General features: G+C 50.0%; 1 protein-coding gene across 1 annotated transcript; it reads right to left on the bottom strand.

Moving 5' to 3' along the window:
• Positions 1–6,054: 6,054 nt before the first annotated feature.
• On the bottom strand, positions 6,055–11,118 carry LOC144124078 (THAP domain-containing protein 11-like). The gene is made up of 4 exons (XM_077656744.1): positions 10,966–11,118; positions 10,560–10,653; positions 10,320–10,382; positions 6,055–6,059 (listed from the first exon to the last, which is right to left on the bottom strand). Exons 1-4 carry the CDS (start codon positions 11,116–11,118, stop codon positions 6,055–6,057), a joined length of 315 nt encoding a protein of 104 aa, XP_077512870.1.
• Positions 11,119–19,193: the final 8,075 nt, after the last annotated feature.

Genomic DNA, 19,193 nt, shown 5'->3' with positions numbered 1-19,193 from the left:
ACAACCGCGTCGTCTGCTACGGCGTCCGCCATTGCATAGCCCTCTCTCAGGGAGCGCGCTGCAAGCATACGACTATGCCCCTAGTTTCTCGCCCGCGTGCACGTTTCGTGCTGATAAAATTACTTGAAGAGGTGGCAACACGACCAAGGAAGCTAACTTTTTCATGGTACAGTTTTGCTCAACCCATGCTGCGACATGATATCGTTCACGAATGCAGCGTGTTTTGCTTCGAAACACAGTGCAGTAGTTGTTCGCTTAGAAAGTATGCGACGTGAATCGCTCTGTTCTCGCGGTATGGCAGATGCTGTAGTTCACTGATTTTTACTGGCGTGGTGTGAGCTTCTCTTTAGCCTATGCGAGCTCTAGGTGTTGCACCTTCCCAAGGCAAGGCGGGCTGACAAAATTTCATTTTTGCTAAACTGTCATTATGGGACATTAATTAAGATATGAACTTCAATTTCTGAAAGAATGAATGGAAGTAACCTAATGAACGAAAACTCTGGCATTTATGTAAGACTTGGGGAATAAATTTAAGCAGGCTGTTCTTAAATTTGACTGTTCTTGCTCCAACCTTACGAAGGTGTATGCGCAGCCGCAGCCGTGCGTAGCTTGAGATCAGCATATTCTGGACGGCTTCCTTGTGCTGCTCGCAAGTTTCGAGATTGGGTCGCAACATTTTGTTCAGATATGCAGTTACGACCTGCACTGGCGATTTCATGGTGAGCGCGTTATCCGTCCAAGTGGTGATTCCCCTGAAATGCTCCTCACAAGACTGTAGAGTGCTCATGACTGCATTGCTCGGATAGTGAAGGTTGTTGCCATCGCAAACATATTCCTTGAGCGCAGTTAAATATTCATGCTCGCTGCTGCTGGACCCCAAGACTGCGGCCTTGCACTGGCCACACGAGTTAACCGCTTTGATGATGCTTTTTACCAGAAAGCCACCAATGTGAAACAGGATGGCACAATCAGCTGATGATAGCGCCTCAATGAAAGGTATTTCCGCGTCGTCAATGTCTTCCACTTCGGCTTCGGTGTACTCCTTCAGGCCTTTCGACAGCATGTCAACAGGGTATTGGCCATCGTCGACTTCATAGTTCGTTGTCGTTGGTGTGTGCAAAAACTGACTCACGCAAATAAGCTTCAACGCACACTTCATATCATACGCATTCGGAACCGGCTTCCTTATGCGTACGACAGAAAATAGGTTTTCGAGGCAGTCCTGCAGAATCCTGCTAGTTAAAAAAAACTTATAGCCTTCGCTCTTTAGGAGAGTATCGTGAAGTCGAACAACGACTGTTGTTGATATTACGAGGCCTGCTTGAGACGGTTTCCACTGAGGCGTGCTACCTGCTTTCATACCTTGAAAGGTTTCAAGCGCCAACATAAGTGTGCCGATGGCTGAATGGTATTTCATGTTTTCAGGGCTTAGAGCGGTTGATGGGTGTCGTGAAGACATAATTGTGTACCACTTAGATACCAGTTCGAGGAACCATGCGGTAGTCTCCGCTTCTGGACCCAGAATTTGATGCCTCACCAAATGTCGGATTGCGGCAGGAGCCTCCCTGAAGAACTGCACAGCTACTCCCACTTTCATTTTGGTGAAGTGACCCACAGTAACATGCGCCTCTGAGAGCTTTGGCGCGACTTTTAGCTCTTTATCACTGTCGTACTCTACTACAGCGCGTTTATGACCCATTCTTACTTCGTTAGATGACAAGCCATGTTGACATACAGTTGCATCACTAAGAGTAAGAACAGATGAATTCAGAAGCTGGCCCCTGATATTCTTCAGCACGTGTGCTGCGTCCGCAGTAAAAAATAGCTCTTTACCTTCAAGGAAAGGATGTGGTATTGAGCAAAGTATTCGAGAATTTCTGTGACTCGTAAATCCAAGATCTCGCCACATCGCCCGGTTTGAAGCTCCCATGTCCGAAGTAACGACGCGGATTCTCAGAGAAATGTCGGCACAAAGTTCAACAATCTGCAGAACGCACTCCTTGAGGGTCGGACCATCTACGTGACTACCAGTGAAATGGTATGCAATTACTTGCTTCCATCTCTGAGTTAGGCCGCCCACCATGAATACCAGGGCATGACGAGCAGGCTCATCTGGCTTTAGAGGCAAGGTTTTCCCCCCATACACAGCGTCTCCAGCCCGATCGAGCTCATATCCTTGAGCGATCTCCATTTCATCGAGGAATAAGGCACAGTCTTTCTCGACATCCTGCATGCCTTCTGCTTTCATCTTTAGCAATTCAACCACCTCAGTTAGGATCCCCGGCGTAAAACTTAGGCCTTGGAGGCGACGCGCAAGAGTCCTATTGGATGGAAGTGGGTATCCGAGTTTCCTGATTGTTTCGTAACCCGAGGTTCCGCATGAGAATTTTATCTGCAGCGCTTTCCGGATTGTTTTTGGTGACCATGTGTTGCCTTGGTTGCTATTTCGAGAAAGTGCTTCCACTTGATCTTTGTTCAAGAATTTCACGTGCTTTCCAAGATTTTCTAAATTACGCTCTAGCTTTTGCACCTTTTTTTTAAGGCATTGAATTGTTGCATTTGCCTTGCTGTGCGCGTCACGGAGTTGATTGTACTTCCTCTTCATATCTGCGAGTTGCTTATTTAGCTCTGCGTGCGAGATATTAGCAGATTGTAGATCATCTTCTCCAGACAGTGCAGCAGGGGACCAACCTTGCATTCGTTGCGCATTTCTTCCATCACTTGGCGAATGGCTGAGGCTGCCTGCTTCTGGGCAGCAGTCCTGTTCTAGAGGCAGATCGATGTTGCTGGTCAGTAACCCCGAGGCTGGATCCTTGCTTTTATCCCATGAGACTCCAGCTGTTACAGAAGCATCATGTGACATTCCTTGTGTGTGCTACGAGGTACATTCGTTCCACAGCGCGGCGTAGAAGGGACCCGCCGCCGTGACAGCGGCATCATCAATTACCCAGCCATGCTCTTTGAGTGACGACCAGAACAACCGGACCCAACCGGACCCGCCGCCGCCGCCGCGGGGAAACAGGCTTTATCCTCCCCAATTTGCGTGGCCGTTCCAGGTGCGGCCCTCCCGGGCACATTCCAGGACAAGGGAAGACGGAGACCCAGATGACAGGCATCATCAATTACCCAGCCATGCTCGTTGAGAGTGACAACCAGAACGAAAGGGTTTAAGCCCAACCGGACCCAACCAGACCCGCCGCCGCCGCCGCGGGGAAACAGGCTTTATCCTCCCCAATTTGCGTGGCCGTTCCAGGTGTGCTTTATCCTCCCCAATTTGCGTGGCCGTTCCAGGTGCGGCCCTCCCGGGCACATTCCAGGACAAGGGAACTGTCAGCGATCCAGAGCGCGCCGTACCACAGCCGACGCTATGCGCTACCGCGAAGACAACATTCTTTCCCTCTGACTCAACACGTGAAGGGGGCGAGACCATAAGTGGGGTGGTATGTTTGTGCGCCCAAGTGAAAGCCCTAGCCCCCCCTCCTTCCCCTCCGGCGTGGGCGTGCTCACCCTAGGGAGTGTGGAGAAGAGGATATAAAAATGGACAAGCAGTACGGAAGAAAAACGCTCAGGACGACATCGTTCGCCAAGAGGGCCTTCAGCGCCGAAGCCCGACGGCGTGCAGCTTCTGCCAGCAACCGCTCGAGCCCAACTCCGGAGCCACTCCATCGCCCCCATGAAGTCGTCGGCACGTAAGCTCGGACGCCCCAGCCTCTGATGTATAATCTTAATCATGTGTAATTATTGAATATACCTGTTTGTTTAAACTGAACCATACGGTGTCTCTTTGCCTCTCCGTCCCGTGTGGACCTGCGCATTATGGGGGTCATCACACTGGTGTCAGAAGTGGGGTCTCAAAAGCAAATGTCCTCTGAATGCTGCGACATTCATGACTTCAAAATTGTAATCAAAAGGGAATCACGGGACTGATTGTGGGACTTTTACCCCCATTTGAGAGGCTTGAGGCACCGGAGGGCTTGAAAAAAAAATGTCTTTATCTGAGGGAGCTCCCACTCCACAGCCGTCGCACGGAGCAAGCATGCTGGCATTAGGAAGCGTCATTCCGACGTTTACGGGAGATAAGACAGGGGTTCCAATCTGCGATTTCTTTTCCATGCTAGAAGAGATTGGGAAAATGGGGGGATGGTCCGATGCTCAAATGCTGGGAATGGCGAGGTGTAAGATGGCAGGAGCTGCTCATGATTTTGCATGGCGAGACGAAAAAGTAAAATCCACAAAATCATTTGCAGAATTTAAGAAGCTCGCGTTTGAGCATTTCGACACTGAACCACGTCACGTGCGGGTACAGAGGTTCCGTGACGCCGGACAGATGGTAGGGGAGGACGTGCGAACATTTGCGTCACGGCTTCAGCGCCTAGCACGCGATACGTTAAGCAGGGAGGAGGAAGGAGACCAGCTAAGGAAGAAATACGCGGAGGATCTACTTAAAGAGGAAATGACCGCTTTGTTCGTGGCTGGTCTGCAAGACCCCGTGCGCCGGTTCGTGCTCTCGCGCAAGCCGAGCAATTTCGACCAAGCCGTGGAGGCCGCATTGGATGAGGAACGAAATGAGGCGTTAACGACAGCCGCAGCGAGAGTACGCGTCATAGAGAGAGCGGTGCTCAACCCTGAGGTTGCTCTCTTGACAGAGCGGTTAGATCGCTTGGAACAGCTGCTATCTCAGCAGGTAGAACGCCAGGTTGAAGCGCGCGCTCAACAGCGCCCATTCGCTGGAAACCGGAGACCGCCACAAAGCTACAGGCGCGGTATGCGAGATTTTGAAGAAATCGTATGCTTCGCTTGCCAGGGTCGCGGACACATCGCCAGGTTCTGCCAAAACGTGCGCCGTGGGGAGCCACAAAGAGAAGCAGGCGAGACACGCCCTAAGCAAGCCTACAGCGGGGCTCCAGATACCGAGACAAAAAACTAGTTAGTCCTCCCCAGCCTGAGGAGCGTGGGGAGGGAGCAGTGGATGATGAGGTGGTGGTAGTTTGTGTGGCCGACGAGGCATGCCCTGTTGTGCGTTGCAAGTTAAATGGTTGTTGCATGGAATTGTTGATAGATACGGGGTCAAAGGTGACATTGCTTAAGGAGAGCAGTTTTAACACGCTTCGAAGGAAGGGGGACCGCGAGGTGTTGGAAGCGTCTGGTGGTATGGCAACCAAATTTGTAGGCATAACGGGGGATCCTCTTGGCATAAGTGGACTCTACCGGTTACACTTCTCTCTTGGCGGAATTGCATTGGAGCACCCCTGCTACGTATGCCCGGACACGGTGTCTCTGCCAAACGGAGTGTCAGGTATATTAGGGCAGGATTTTTTGAGAAAAGGGAAGGTAGTAGTGTCATTCTCTGAGGAAGAGGTTAATGCGGGCGGCTCAAAAGTTCCGTTTTTGAATAGGAGAGGGGCTGAGATTCGCATTACCGATATTGACACCCGTCAAACAGTGGGATCATTGGAGAAGGTATATTCGCGGGTTGCCGTCAGGCTGGTCGAGGAGGCGGTCGTCCTTCCTTGGTCGGAGCACATTTTGTACGCGTTTGTGCCTTCAGATGTAGAGAGCGGCGCCGTGGGAGTGCTTGAGCCGGTCGACTCTCTCAGCAATGGCCTGAAGGCAGCCGCGTGCCTCGTGACAGTTAATGACGCCCACAGAGTGCCCCTACGGGTGGTTAACTGTAGCCAGCAGCCACTGAGCCTTCCCAAGAATAAAACATTGCCTTTCTTCACCTCTGCGATAGAGAAACGTGAGCCCACCGATACGGTACTCGCAACTGTAGAGCATGCTAGTCCTTCGGCTGCTCCAAAGGTGTCGTTCGATCTTTCTCACGTAAAATCCAGGGAGAGGGAGGCTCTGGCTGGTTTGCTGAACGACTACTCGGAGGTATTCGCCGCGTCCAACCTGGATTTGGGCTGCTGTGGCGTTATAAAGCACAGGATAGAAACCGGCACTTCATCGCCCGTTTACCAGCGTGCGTACAGGATTCCTTACTCTCAACGTGAGGAGATGGAGCGGCAGGTGCAGGACCTGATTGATCGCGGCATTGTAGAACACTCGAAGTCACCCTGGGGAGCACCAGCACTATTGGTGGAAAAGCCAGATGGCTCGTATCGATTGGTAGTGGACTACCGCAAACTAAATGCCGTAACTCGCATCGATCCATACCCCATCCCCAATATACAGGAGACGCTTTCTCAGCTGGGCTCTGCCAGGTACTTCACGGTAGTGGACATGGCGGCGGGATTCTGGCAGATAGCAATGGATCCGGCAGATGCCGAGAAAACGGCATTCAACACGCCCTCAGGGCACTATGAATGGAAAAGAATGCCGATGGGTCTGGCCAACAGCCCTGCTGTCTGGCAGAGAACCGCTGATGTTATCCTGGCAGGTCTTCTGGGGAGGCTGTGCTTCGTGTATATGGATGACATTATCATATACAGTGACAGTTTTGAGAACCATTTGCGCGATATTGAGCAGGTTTTGGTGCGACTAAGAGGAGCGGGTCTCAAGCTGAAGCCCTCTAAGTGCCAATTCCTCAAAAACGAGGTGAAATACCTCGGGCACGTTGTTTCAGCTGACGGCGTGCGACCGGACCCTGAGAAACTAAGGTGTGTCTCGGATTTTCCATCCCCGACTAGCGTCCGCCAGGTCCGGCAGTTTCTCGGCCTGATCGGTTACTACCGAAGGCACATAGAGGAGTTCGCCAAGCTCGCTAAGCCGCTCACCGCCTTAACAGCCAAAAATGTCGCCTTTCGCTGGGACGAAAACGCGGAGAATGCTTTTGGGGCCCTGAAAAGGAAGCTAATGAGTGCACCGCTGTTGCGCCACCCGGATTTTAATTTGCCCTTCGTTATGGCCACAGATGCGTCAAAGTTCGCAGTTGGTGCCGTGCTATCTCAGGTTATCGAGGGCAAAGAACATCCCGTTGCTTTTGCTAGCCGACAGCTGAGCCCCACAGAGCAAAAGTACGGAGCTACGGAAAGGGAGTGCCTCGCCGTTGTCTGGGCAGTAAAGCACTTCAGATGCTACCTTTACGGCCGCAAATTCAAGCTAGTCACAGACTGCCATCCTCTGAAATGGGTGATGAGTGTCAGGGACCCTAGCTCGCGACTCGCTAGATGGAATCTACACCTGCAGGAATACTGCTTTGAAGTTGAGCACAAGTCAGGAAAGACGCATCTGAATGCTGATGCACTCAGCCGCACAGCTGCCGTGGCAGCTATAGATGAGTTTGTCCCCGTAGTCGACCCCGCCGAATTACGCACAGAGCAGTGCAAAGATCCTGACCTGAAGCGAATAATCGAAAGCTTAGAGGGCGCACCGTCTCACCCCGAACAGCTAGGTTATTTCATTGGCAAATACGGCACCCTGTGTCGGCGCACGAGGCCAACCAGGAAAGGGAGACCAGAGAAAACCGCTTGGGAGAGAGTCGTCATACCTCGGTCGTGGACAGAAAGGGTTCTTCGCGCGTTTCACGATGCGCCATGCGCCGGTCATTTTGGCGTAGCGAAGACACGCAGGCGTGTGGAGCGTTTGTACTTTTGGAGTGGCATGCGACAGGATGTTAGAGACTACTGTGCGAAGTGTCATTCCTGTCTCGAAAGAAAAACACCCAAGGGACGAAGACCAGCTCCGATTCAGCCGTTCCCTGAGGTTTCGGCTCCCTTCGAGCGGACAGGTATGGACATAATGGGCCCATTGCCCACGACCACTTCCGGAAACAAGTACATTTTAGTATTTGTCGATCACCTTTCAAAATACGCGGAAGCGGTAGCACTCCCAGATCAGAAGGCAGACACGGTTGCAAGAGCATTTGTCGAACAGATCGTGCTCCGACATGGACCCCCGAGGCAACTCTTGACAGATCGGGGAACGAACTTCGTGTCGCAGCTAATGAGGAGAGTTTGCGAGCTGCTTAAGATCGCTAAGAAGCAGACAACACCGTACCATCCGGCTTGCAACGGCGCGGTGGAGCGACTGAACCAAACCGTGGCCGGGTTCCTGTCGCATTTTGTTTCGCGCGACCAGCGGGATTGGGACTTGTGGCTCCCGTATGCAATGTTTGCCTACAATTCCGCAGCACACGAGAGCACGGGCGAATCGCCATTCTTTCTTTTCTACGGCCGAGACCCGGACCAGCCTAGTGAAGTGCCAGAGGGCCCCCGTCGTGTCCCATACGCTTCACTGGACGACTATAAGGTGGAGCTAGAATCGCGCTTGCAAGTGGCGAGGGACATCGCAAAGGAGGCCTTAAAGAAAGCGGCGAAGCGCAGGAAGGAGGTGCACGATCGCAGTGCTAGAGACGCGCCGTTTAATGTGGGGGACAGCGTGTACATTGAAAACTGCCAAAGGCAGATTGGGCTAGCTCGTAAGTTCCAGACGAAGTGGAGAGGACCGTGCGAGGTTGTCGAGAAGCTTTCTCCGGTAAACTTCAGAGTCCGAGACGTGAACCGGCGCTTGATAAGGATACACGCAAATCGCCTCAAGTCGGCACCGGTTCAGTATTCACGAAATGAGGAAAGGGAAAGCGCGGATTTTGATGGGGACAGAAGTGAAGCGGAGCGCGCAGATAGTTCGCAAGAAACGCCCTCTCCTGCATTTGTTCGGCAGGCGCCAGAGGTGACGGCCGGAATGCCACCGGATTTACTTCATGCATTGCTAGAAGAAGAAGCGCGCGAGGTTGCCGCGCAGATAACGCCAGGAGAGGCTCCTGCCACGAGCCCTCGCGAGTCCCAAAGCAGACAAAGGGTCACAGACTTACTTAGTATGACTCATGAAGGCCAATATCCGCTGCGAAATCGGAAAGCTAAGTCGGACTAATGGTGTAAACAGAGCGGAGTTGTGAACTGGTCAGAATTGTGTAATGCCGCAGCTCATAACATTGCTATATGCGTATGTGTTAAGTTATCGGAGTTAGTAGTTAAACCTTTCTGTCATTAAGTAACACCTTCACAGGAGAGCATGCGGAGCGCATGCAGAACCTGCCCTACTTCCTTTCGTTATCTATATTTTTGTCTGTGCCGTGATCGTGCTAGAAGTGGGAGCTCCTTTGTAACTGTGGTAAATTTATTTCGTCCAGTTTGTACTAGAAAGGAGAGGCTTGGGTGCTGAGTTTCATGTTTATCTGTAAAAGAAGATCAGTGCTGCCCCTGGAGACGCCAGTTATGACAGCGGAGGCATATGGTGTTGTGCAGTGGTGTTGAGTGCAGCGAAAAGTGTTTTGTCGGACGCACTGTGCGAGGCGATTCAGAAAGACAAGGGGAGCTGCAGGGACTCAAATGTTCGGAGAACATTCTTCTGGAGGGTGAGCGAGTGTGACATTCCTTGTGTGTGCTACGAGGTACATTCGTTCCACGGCGCGGCGTAGAAGGGACCCGCCGCCGTGACAGCGGCATCATCAATTACCCAGCCATGCTCTTTGAGTGACGACCAGAACAACCGGACCCAACCGGACCCGCCGCCGCCGCCGCGGGGAAACAGGCTTTATCCTCCCCAATTTGCGTGGCCGTTCCAGGTGCGGCCCTCCCGGGCACATTCCAGGACAAGGGAAGACGGAGACCCAGATGACAGGCATCATCAATTACCCAGCCATGCTCGTTGAGAGTGACAACCAGAACGAAAGGGTTTAAGCCCAACCGGACCCAACCGGACCCGCCGCCGCCGCCGCGGGGAAACAGGCTTTATCCTCCCCAATTTGCGTGGCCGTTCCAGGTGCGCTTTATCCTCCCCAATTTGCGTGGCCGTTCCAGGTGCGGCCCTCCCGGGCACATTCCAGGACAAGGGAACTGTCAGCGATCCAGAGCGCGCCGTACCACAGCCGACGCTATGCGCTACCGCGAAGACAACATTCTTTCCCTCTGACTCAACACGTGAAGGGGGCGAGACCATAAGTGGGGTGGTATGTTTGTGCGCCCAAGTGAAAGCCCTAGCCCCCCCCTCCTTCCCCTCCGGCGTGGGCGTGCTCACCCTAGGGAGTGTGGAGAAGAGGATATAAAAATGGACAAGCAGTACGGAAGAAAAACGCTCAGGACGACATCGTTCGCCAAGAGGGCCTTCAGCGCCGAAGCCCGACGGCGTGCAGCTTCTGCCAGCAACCGCTCGAGCCCAACTCCGGAGCCACTCCATCGCCCCCATGAAGTCGTCGGCACGTAAGCTCGGACGCCCCAGCCTCTGATGTATAATCTTAATCATGTGTAATTATTGAATATACCTGTTTGTTTAAACTGAACCATACGGTGTCTCTTTGCCTCTCCGTCCCGTGTGGACCTGCGCATTATGGGGGTCATCACAATCATCTTCACACGGCGGCACGCTTTCTCCTTCACATGCCCCAGATGGCACCGGAGGTCCCAACCTTTCTTTTGGTGGCTTCCTTTTCTGGGGCAAAGCTGCAATAACAAAACAAAATAAGTTGGTGGTACAAACAAGAATGGCCGTTGTCGTAATTAGATCTATGCAAGCGATTGCAAGCTCGAATGCATTAGTGCCGGTGAAGTTCTTCAAAATAATGCAGAGGCGAGTATTTGGTGCATGCAACGATGATACGAATTATTGGCGGTACTTACCGCGAAAGGGAAACACAGTTGGTACAGCATTTGGTTTCAGCTTTTTCCAGCCGTCGGCACGATTTTGCTCGAAGTTGTTCTCTTCAAAGTGGGCCTGCAGGCAATGTCAGAACCACAAAAAAAAGCGTGAAGCTTGTAATACCTTTATAAAGGAGCGAAACCGGGAGCATCAACGCATAATTCTTTCAGCGCTGGGCTCACGTCTAATGTGTTTTAGAACCATATAAAAATGCTGGCATCGTACAGTTTGATGATGCAGGCACGGAACACTGGCTCGTGTCACATGGCAGTATTTCTACTGCTTCTGAGCACACTTTTGCACACTACAAAATGATGGACTCCGAGCACGGTTATTACATGCACGGCAGTAAGTTTTAAATACAAAAGCGAAGCTCATAATACTCACATTGCACACGCATGATCCCTTCGTCGGCTGCCACTTATCACGCTTAACTTTTGCGATCCACAGAAGTCTTCTCTTCGGCTCTGTCGGAAAGTGATACATCTTCCAGCCATTTTTAGAATGGTTGGTGCACAACGGTACACAGCAGCCAGGCATTCCGTGCCGAAAACCACGGCCAGGCGGACGCGCGAAGTTCACACGTGCTGGCTCCGCGGAGAGTGGGCTAGGCAATGGCGGACAGCGGCTACGAAAACCGGTCGAGGCGGCAACAGATCCTTCAAAGAATGTCCCCACCCTGAACGGAGCGGGGGCGAGGCGCGCATCCAGGCACCCTAGCGCCGGGCTGGCGTTTAGTCCTCGTAGCGGTGCGTTTCGGAAGTTCAGGAACGCCAGTTGTGGTTCCGAATTGCTTTCTTCCGCTTTCTTCAATAGGAGTTTTGCTGTTTTCACCATTGATTTGGCCATTCCGTTTTAGCACGGATATCCCGGGCCTGAGGTTTTGTGGTCAAAATTCCAGCTCTTTGCAAACTTCTTGAATTCCTCGCTCGCAAACTGCGGTCCATTGTCGCTCACTAGCACTCTTGGTATTCCGTATCTGGCGAAGTGGGCTTTCAGCCTGAGTATCAAGTGGTTTGACGTGGTTGCGTTTAGTTGGTCATACACGATGATTGTTTTTATAGCTTTCGCAGGGAGTCATAGCTCCTCGTAGCATCGCGTATTTTCTCCAAAGTTTCTTTGCGCACTGAAAGGTACTTCACTACGTTGATGCTTTCGAGTTCACCTTCACTGTCTTGATTGGGAAGGAATGCCCTTGACATTGTGTCGGCTAGCAGGAGTTCTTTCCCTGGTCTATGTTCAATGGTGACGTTGTACCTTTGCGTTTGGAGTATCATACCTTGCAGCCGTCTTCGGACTTGATCTAGTCTCTTCTTCATGATAGACTGAAAAGGTTTGTGATCACTGATGATCGTTGAGCTGCTCCAAAAGTGTACTGATGAAATTTGTGCAGTGAAAAGACGATCACTAGCATTTCCTTTCCTATTTGTGCGTAGCGCATTTTTGTCGGCGTTAGTGCTCTGCTGGCGAATGACACAGGTTTTCCGTCCTGAAGGAGAGCCGCTCCCAGTCCGAGATCGCTGGCGTCGCACTGTATCTCGACTGGCTTTCGCGTATCGAATTATGCGAGAATAGGAGCTCTTGTCACTGCCTCTTTAGCACTTCGGAATGCTTGTTCTTGCTCTTCTCCCCAAAGCCATGGTGCGTCTTTGACTAGCTTTCTCAGTGGCCCCAGCATTCGTGAGATTCTTGGCAGGAATCTTGAGATATTTAATCATTCCGCAAAATCGCTGCATGCCTTGCACATCAGTTGGTTGAGACATTTCTTGAATGGCCTTTGTCATATCAGGATCCACCTTCAGTCCCTCCTTGGTCAGTACATGTCCCAGCAAAACGGTTGTGGCGGTGCGTAGTCGTGTCTTCTCCTTATCGAGACGTATTCCTGTCTGCCGGCATCGCTGAAGAAGGTTTTCGAGCTTTCTGTCGTGATCTTTACGAGCGTCCTTTTCAGATTCACCTACTCCGTAGACAAGGATATCGTCAGCTATGAATAGAACTCCGTTGAGGCCTTCATGTGCCATTTGCATTCTTTTCTGGAGATTTCGCTCCTTCCCGCTAGTCCAAACGGTAGGCGGAGCCATCGGTATCGACCATCGGGCGTATGGAACGTGGTCTTGAGGTTTGATCCTTCACCGAGGCAGCATTGCCAGTATCCCTCCCGAAGGTCTAATTTTGAAAATATCTTGGCTTTTGCAAGCTCCGGTAGGACATCGTCGAGAGTAGGCAGCGTGTGGCGCTCTCTTTCCAGTGCTTCATTTAGCACTTGTGGGTCGATGCAGATTCTCATGTCGCAGTTTTTCTTCGTTGCCACGACCATTCGGCTCACCCACTGCGTTGGCTCGGTGATGCTTTTTACGACTCCTCTTTTTTTCCATCATCGCCAGGGTTTTTTCCAATTGTGGTTTTATGATGACAGGCACTCTGCAGCTTGTTATGGTTTTCAGGATTGCTTCTTGTTTAGTTACAAGGTATACTGGTCCCGTTAGCGTTCCTAATGCTTCTCCAAAGACGTCTGGGTATTTTTACACTAAGCGCCTTGTGAGGTCTTCTTCTGGAGCATCAACTGTTGCTACTAAGTTGTAGTCAATTGTTATGAGACCCATTTTTTCTGCTGTTGTTCTTCCGATTAGAGGTGTGAGCTCATATCCAACAACTACGAATTCCAGGACATGCTTCTTTCCATCTGCGGCTTTTACCTCAAGTTGGGCTTTGCCTTTCGAGCAAACTTTTCTTCCATTCCATGCCCGCAGTGTCGTTGAGCTCGCTCTGAGCTGCTGTGGACGGACGTGTTTGGCTGTTATCTCGTCAACTGCCGCTCCACTGTCTACTTGAAATTTTACTTCGTTTCCGTTCACCTCTAGGAGTGTGCAGACCGAGCTAGGCTTTTCATTGTTGACTGCCAGTATGTCCTCTTCATCGCTATCGACCTCAAGACGAGAAACTACCCTGCTGCTTTCGCATACTGCTGAGAAGTGTTTCTTCTTTTTGCACTTCATGCACACTTGCTTCCAAGTTGGGCAGTCTGTTCTTTTGCGTTCGTGTCTTCCTCCGCAGTACTTGAATTTTGTTGCAATCGCCATCGAAGGAGGTTTTTACTTTTTTTAGAGCTTTTACTATTGAAGGTGCGACGATTATGCTTCCTTACAGCGTTGATTTCGCTCTCGCTTGCAGCTGGTCCCTTTTTAAACGCTTTCATCTGAAGTTTTGTAGCCTCATGAGCAAGACACACTTTGACGACTTTCTCGAGGGTTGGATCATCGAGCTTTAGGATGTCCGCTTGCGCTCTCTCGTCCTGAATTCCACAGATGATCTGGTCGCGGATCACTCTATATCGTTAGTTCCCGAATCCGCAGTCGCGCGCTTTCAATTTCAAGTCCGTGAGAAAATTTTCGAACTGCTTTCCCAGATGCTGCATTCTCGATCGGAAGACGTATCGCGAGTACAGTTCGTTCTGCTTCGGTAGGAAGTGCGCGTCGAAAAGGCTCATCACATGCGTGCAGTCAAATTCTGGGTGAGGCCTTGCTTCGGTCGTCTCTCCGAAGTCCAAAATGTTGTAAATGTCAAGAAGCGTGGAGCCTCCGACGGCCAAAAGAAGTGCCACTTGCCGGTCGGGAGCTGCTCTCGCTGTGTTCGTTGCTTTGAGGTACAGCGTGAAGCTCTGCTTGAAGGCTCGCCATTGTTCTGCTGCGTTACCAGTGGAGTCGAATTTCGCAGGTGGTGGTATCTTCTCCATGGTTGATGCGCTGACGGTACTTTTACACTTCTGACACCATGTTTCGTGCCTGTTTACAGCAGGATGGCTTAATAAACTGAGGACTCCTCTGTGCTGGGGGATACCTGAGGTTTTATTTCTGTCTCGGCTACACAGGTATGATCAGAAGGAATACAGATACGGATCTGCTGCGCAGCACCTCGAGCGACGACGCTTGCAACGTGAGACGTCTGCTCCGAGTTTACGTGAGACTGAGGAGGAAGGTGGCGGCCGACAGCTCGTTCGTCTGGCGCGTTGCTCGCGGCTCCTACGTTTGCCGTAGACCCGACTCGTTGCTGGTGTGGCTGGCGCCATCTAAGGGAGCCTCTTGTAACAGAAACGTTTCGTTATCACGGACATAATGTGAACCGAATACAGTCGGAACCAGGTGTTGCAATCGCGGAGATTATTGACACGAATCTGAGGATTATGCAAATTTCTTGGAAGTCGCAATAAGAATCCATACGTTTAGCACTCGTTGGTGGCGTACTCACATTGCGTGTCTGAACTAACGCCTTGAGGGACAGCGATCTGTGCACATAGCACAGAACTGGCGCATGCGCCCGAGAGGTGCAGGCTTCCAGGTTATGCAACTGTGTGAGCACAGTGTTGTGTCCAGAGTTTCAGTTTCGGTTTATTTTAATTGTATTGGATTTGATCTTGTTTATGTACAGTATGTACATCTGTACTTTATATTACCTTACATTTTCACGCGATTGTTTCCTGTAAAATCCCAAGCCGGCTTGAATAAAACGTCATTCGTTATGTAATTCTGAGTTACGACTCACTTCTTGACCGGCCCTCCAGGCAGACACTACATTGGCGACGAGTACGGGATTCGTTAGGCCTACTGGCCTAGCGAGAGTTGGCTGTTACGAGTTAGTTCAAAAGTAATGTCACGACGTCCCATCGTCTTCAATTCTTTTCCATGCATAAATATTTCTGGTAACTCCACGGCATATTTCCGCCGGCAAATTAAACTTCTTCATCGGAGGACTTCGGTGTCCACTTGCCTTCTACGTCGTCATCGAGGACCGGGCCACTGCCAGGAGGCGCGTTCCCCCGGAGCACTCAGGCTATGGAAAGCGAATGGGTGCGTTCTTTATCACCGGCGTTTAGACGCGTGAAGAGCGTTCTTGTGAAAATGAGCGAGGTTGTGTTTTGAGACGCCTCGAGTTCAGCCGGTTGAGGAGGTCGTTAAGCCTAGCGGACCTACGCAGTTACGAACAAGTGAGCAATTGAAGAAAACAGGCAAGGACCATTTGTATTTCTATCAAGAAGGAATAGTACAAATTATTCACATTTTCAAAGACATTCAAGACTGGTTAAAGTCTCATTCCAGTTAGACGGAGGAAGCCGAAAGGACGTTGCCGCCATTGAGTGCAACCTGTTGCTACGCAGACGAGGACGGAGGAAGATCGTTGGCCGCCATTTTCTGTAACCAGCAATCGCGAAGACCGGGAGGCCGCCAACTTTCATGTTCAGTATTCAATGAAGAATGAACGAAGGACCGCGAGTACTTACATTGTACTTAGTCATCATTGTCATTAACAGCGATTCAGGAGGCCGCTGTTATTTCGTAACCGGCCAGTGAGGAGGCCGTGAGGCCGCAGCCATTTTTGTAACCGACCATTTAAGGAGTCGGGAGGCTGCGCCATTTTCGTAATTCAAGGTCGGGGAGGCCGCCGCCATTTTCGTAACCGGCCATTGAAGAGACCGGGAGGCCGCTGCCATTTTCTTAAAAGACTATTGAGGAAGTCAACCGCCATATTGAGCATTGCTTTGGGAGCCCAATGCGTCATTTCAGACCATGACGTTTGAAAGTTGAATTGAGGAACGGTTGTACTACATAAATACAAGCTGCGGACAAGATAATCGATTGAAAAAAATGTCGAACGCAACGCAAGGGTAGGGTAGCAAGGGTTCTCCGGCGTTCATGCGCCTGAGCCTTTCCTTCAGAGACCGGGACGCCCGGCGGTGCCTTGGGCACAATGGATAAAAACATTTGAACTTTATCTGAGCTTATCTGGTGGTTCTTCAGCATCACCTGAAAGCAAGAAATCGTTGTTGATATACAATATAGGGGATGAAGGGTGCATATTTTTTTTTTTTGCACGTACTACAACCAACAGGAGATCGCGTCGCATCCAGCAACAGCGTCAGAGACGGGAGATACTGCGCCAGATGTGCATCAGGCTGCAGTAACGTTACTTACCCAAGAGTTCCCTGTGTTGACAAATATGGTTGTAGAACGACGTAAATTCTACAACCGCGTGCAGCAGTCAGATGAGTCGGTCACAGAATCAGAGTCGGTCACTCCGAGATCTGGCAAACGCGTCCAATTTTGCGTTCCCAGATGAAGCAATGAGAGCCAGGTTCGGGACCAGCGTCTCATCGCTACGTGTTCGCGAACGCCTTTTGTCAGAAGCATCAGATATCTCCTTCGCTACAGCTTCTAATATTACGAGTACTTTGCGGTATGAGCAAACGGCTCGCGACGCTCAAGAAGTAGCAGCACCAAACCTACTCGTTGCATCAAGTTAGTTCACAGCGTCAAGCAACGCCTTCGTTGCCACAAGTTCCTCCTCAAGTTCAAGGGGAAATTTCGTCTTTTCGTCAAGTTCATCCCCGACGTCAAGAAACCGTGCCTTCGTTTCAGCAAACTTATCCGCATCCTTCTACTACATTTCAAGAGAGCTAGAACCCGTTTTTCCATTTCTTCATAGCCATTGGTTGGACAATCCATGTCGTCCCACCTCCACAGTGATGTGAGTGATTTACCTGTGAATGGGTGTGATGTGCCCTCTGGCACAAGCGCTCAGTGTTAGTGATTTATCTGTGGGCATGCAAGATGGTCCTCCTAACTTGCGTTCCCAGTGTTCAGTACTGCCTGACGAAAGTGGGCTAGCCCCAGCTGTTCCGTCTAGGAACAGACGTTGACGGCAGCCTTCGCAACCTGGACTAAGAACGTCGCCTCAGAAATCCAGATCACCGGAGCGACAGAGAAGGAACACTCGCAAGCCGTACTTATTTAAGGACTATGTGTCAGAATGACTTGTCTTGCATCCTTCTCCCTTGTCTTTGTATTGCATTCTTAATTCTTGGGTAACATAATTCTGTAACTTTCGTCATGAAATGCAATGGGTATTTTACGTTCCTCTCAATGTCATTTCTTTCGTTCGCAGTTTCTCTTTTCCGGTAGCTACAGTACAGGAAGTAAATTAGTGACATTTCTATGATATTTTCGGTGCATGATATCATACTGATATTATGTTGTGATACCAATGTTTCAATATTTCTGATATTTCTTTCACTCTGTTGTGAAGATTATTAAGTACAATATTATGAGGTTGCATTTCTCGGTAGGGACCTCCTTTGCAATTAATTTTCTCAACAAGAACATTCTTCGAAATTAAATTCCAATATGATAAAAATAATGCGCAACTGTTCAGAAATGAGTACTATTTTTAGGCTACTATGCATATTTTCTTTTCTTTGTGCAGGCAGATGCACTTAGTACTGTTTCATGTCAGACATACAATGAATGTTATTACCTGAACAGTATGATCATTTCAGTCCGAGTCGTGTGACTTCTTTGGAAAGTAACTTGCTTTTCTTTCGTAAGTTTATTCCGGTCTGGTAGAATTGGTCGATGCTCGTATATGTACATTCTGGTTGAGTAAAGCTCGCCGTTGTTTTCTGGTCGTGTGGACCTTTAGTTTTCATTGATGTGGGATGTTTGTTCCGGCCAATTAAAACTAGCCGATGTTCTAAGGTAACTTCATAAAGCCAGCAAGGAAAAGGAACATTTTATAAGATATTTTATTTGGATAAATTATTCACTGTTCATGGGGGCGCCCATCAGCAGGTTCCCTGGAGACGCTCAGGGAATAGACAATTCATCCAAACCTTAATGGTATCACATGAGCTCCAGTGTCTGACGTAAACGTTTAGTAGTCTTCAGTGACGCTGCATGCCCTAGCAGCATTTGTTGAGCATTCTTGAGCATTTAAGGTTGCCATGCATTTAAGACCCCTCATTATTTAAAAAAAAAAAGCTATAGGAGAAGATATATTTTGGATAAGTATATTGAATGTTTTTATATGATGAAGTGTTAAATATTCATTGTTCTTTTGAAATGAAGTATGAAATGTTGTTTTCCGATCCAAAGCTTACATAGGAGTAAGTTAATTTCTGTGTTCAGATATTTGTCCATGCTGTAAACATGTTTGTATAATTTTGTATTCAAAATTTTTTCATTCAATTTTAAATTTTTCCCCAATGTCCTGAGCTTCAGTTTCGTTTTTTAATTGGATTAGATTTGATCTTGTTTATGTACATCTGTACTTAGATTTTCACGTGATTGTTTCCTATAAAAACTCACGCCGGCTTGAATAAAACGTCATTCGTCATGTAATTCTGAGTCACGACTCACTTCTTGGGCGGCTGTCCAGGCCGACGCTACACAGAGGGGCAGAGATAGGCATCCTCATGACGGCGAGCCCTCATGAGGGCGTCCTCACCCTCACCTCATGAGGATTTCTCTCGATGAGGTGAGGGTGAGGGAGGACGGGCACATGAAAATTCGTGAGGACGAGGGTGATGGAGGAAAGAGATGGTGAGCTGAGGGCGAGAGAGGGAAGACATGATGAGGTGTGGGCGAGGGAGGGCAAGATGCACGGTCTGAGGGCGAGGTTTATGGCTCGAACCGTACTCCGGCTAACGTTTTTTCCTTTGCAGGCAGTTATGAATCCCCGTTTTAGAGCGCCAGTTCTTAGTGTGAGGTTTCCCGGGGAAGACGTAGGTTCTGCAGTCTGGAGGTACACGAGGCGACCGCGAAAGGCAGGGAGCCTCACGCCTTCTC

Source organism: Amblyomma americanum, chromosome 3, assembly GCF_052857255.1.
Source record: "Amblyomma americanum isolate KBUSLIRL-KWMA chromosome 3, ASM5285725v1, whole genome shotgun sequence".
Taxonomy (NCBI): Eukaryota; Metazoa; Arthropoda; class Arachnida; order Ixodida; family Ixodidae; genus Amblyomma; species Amblyomma americanum.
The sequence above is the reverse complement of the archived record's forward strand: the minus strand, read 5'-3'. Positions and strand labels throughout refer to the sequence as shown.

What these genes read in the sequence shown, in the direction of transcription:
- LOC144124078 (XM_077656744.1), bottom strand. Translation starts at nt 11,118, where the DNA reads ATGCCTGGCTGCTGTGTACCGTTGTGCACCAACCATTCTAAAAATGGC. An exon ending in AGGGATCATGCGTGTGCAAT is followed by an intron (nt 10,654 to 10,965) that starts GTGAGTATTATG and finishes CATTGCCTGCAG; the next exon opens with GCCCACTTTGAAGAGAACAA. An exon ending in AACTGTGTTTCCCTTTCGCG is followed by an intron (nt 10,383 to 10,559) that starts GTAAGTACCGCC and finishes TTGTTATTGCAG; the next exon opens with CTTTGCCCCAGAAAAGGAAG.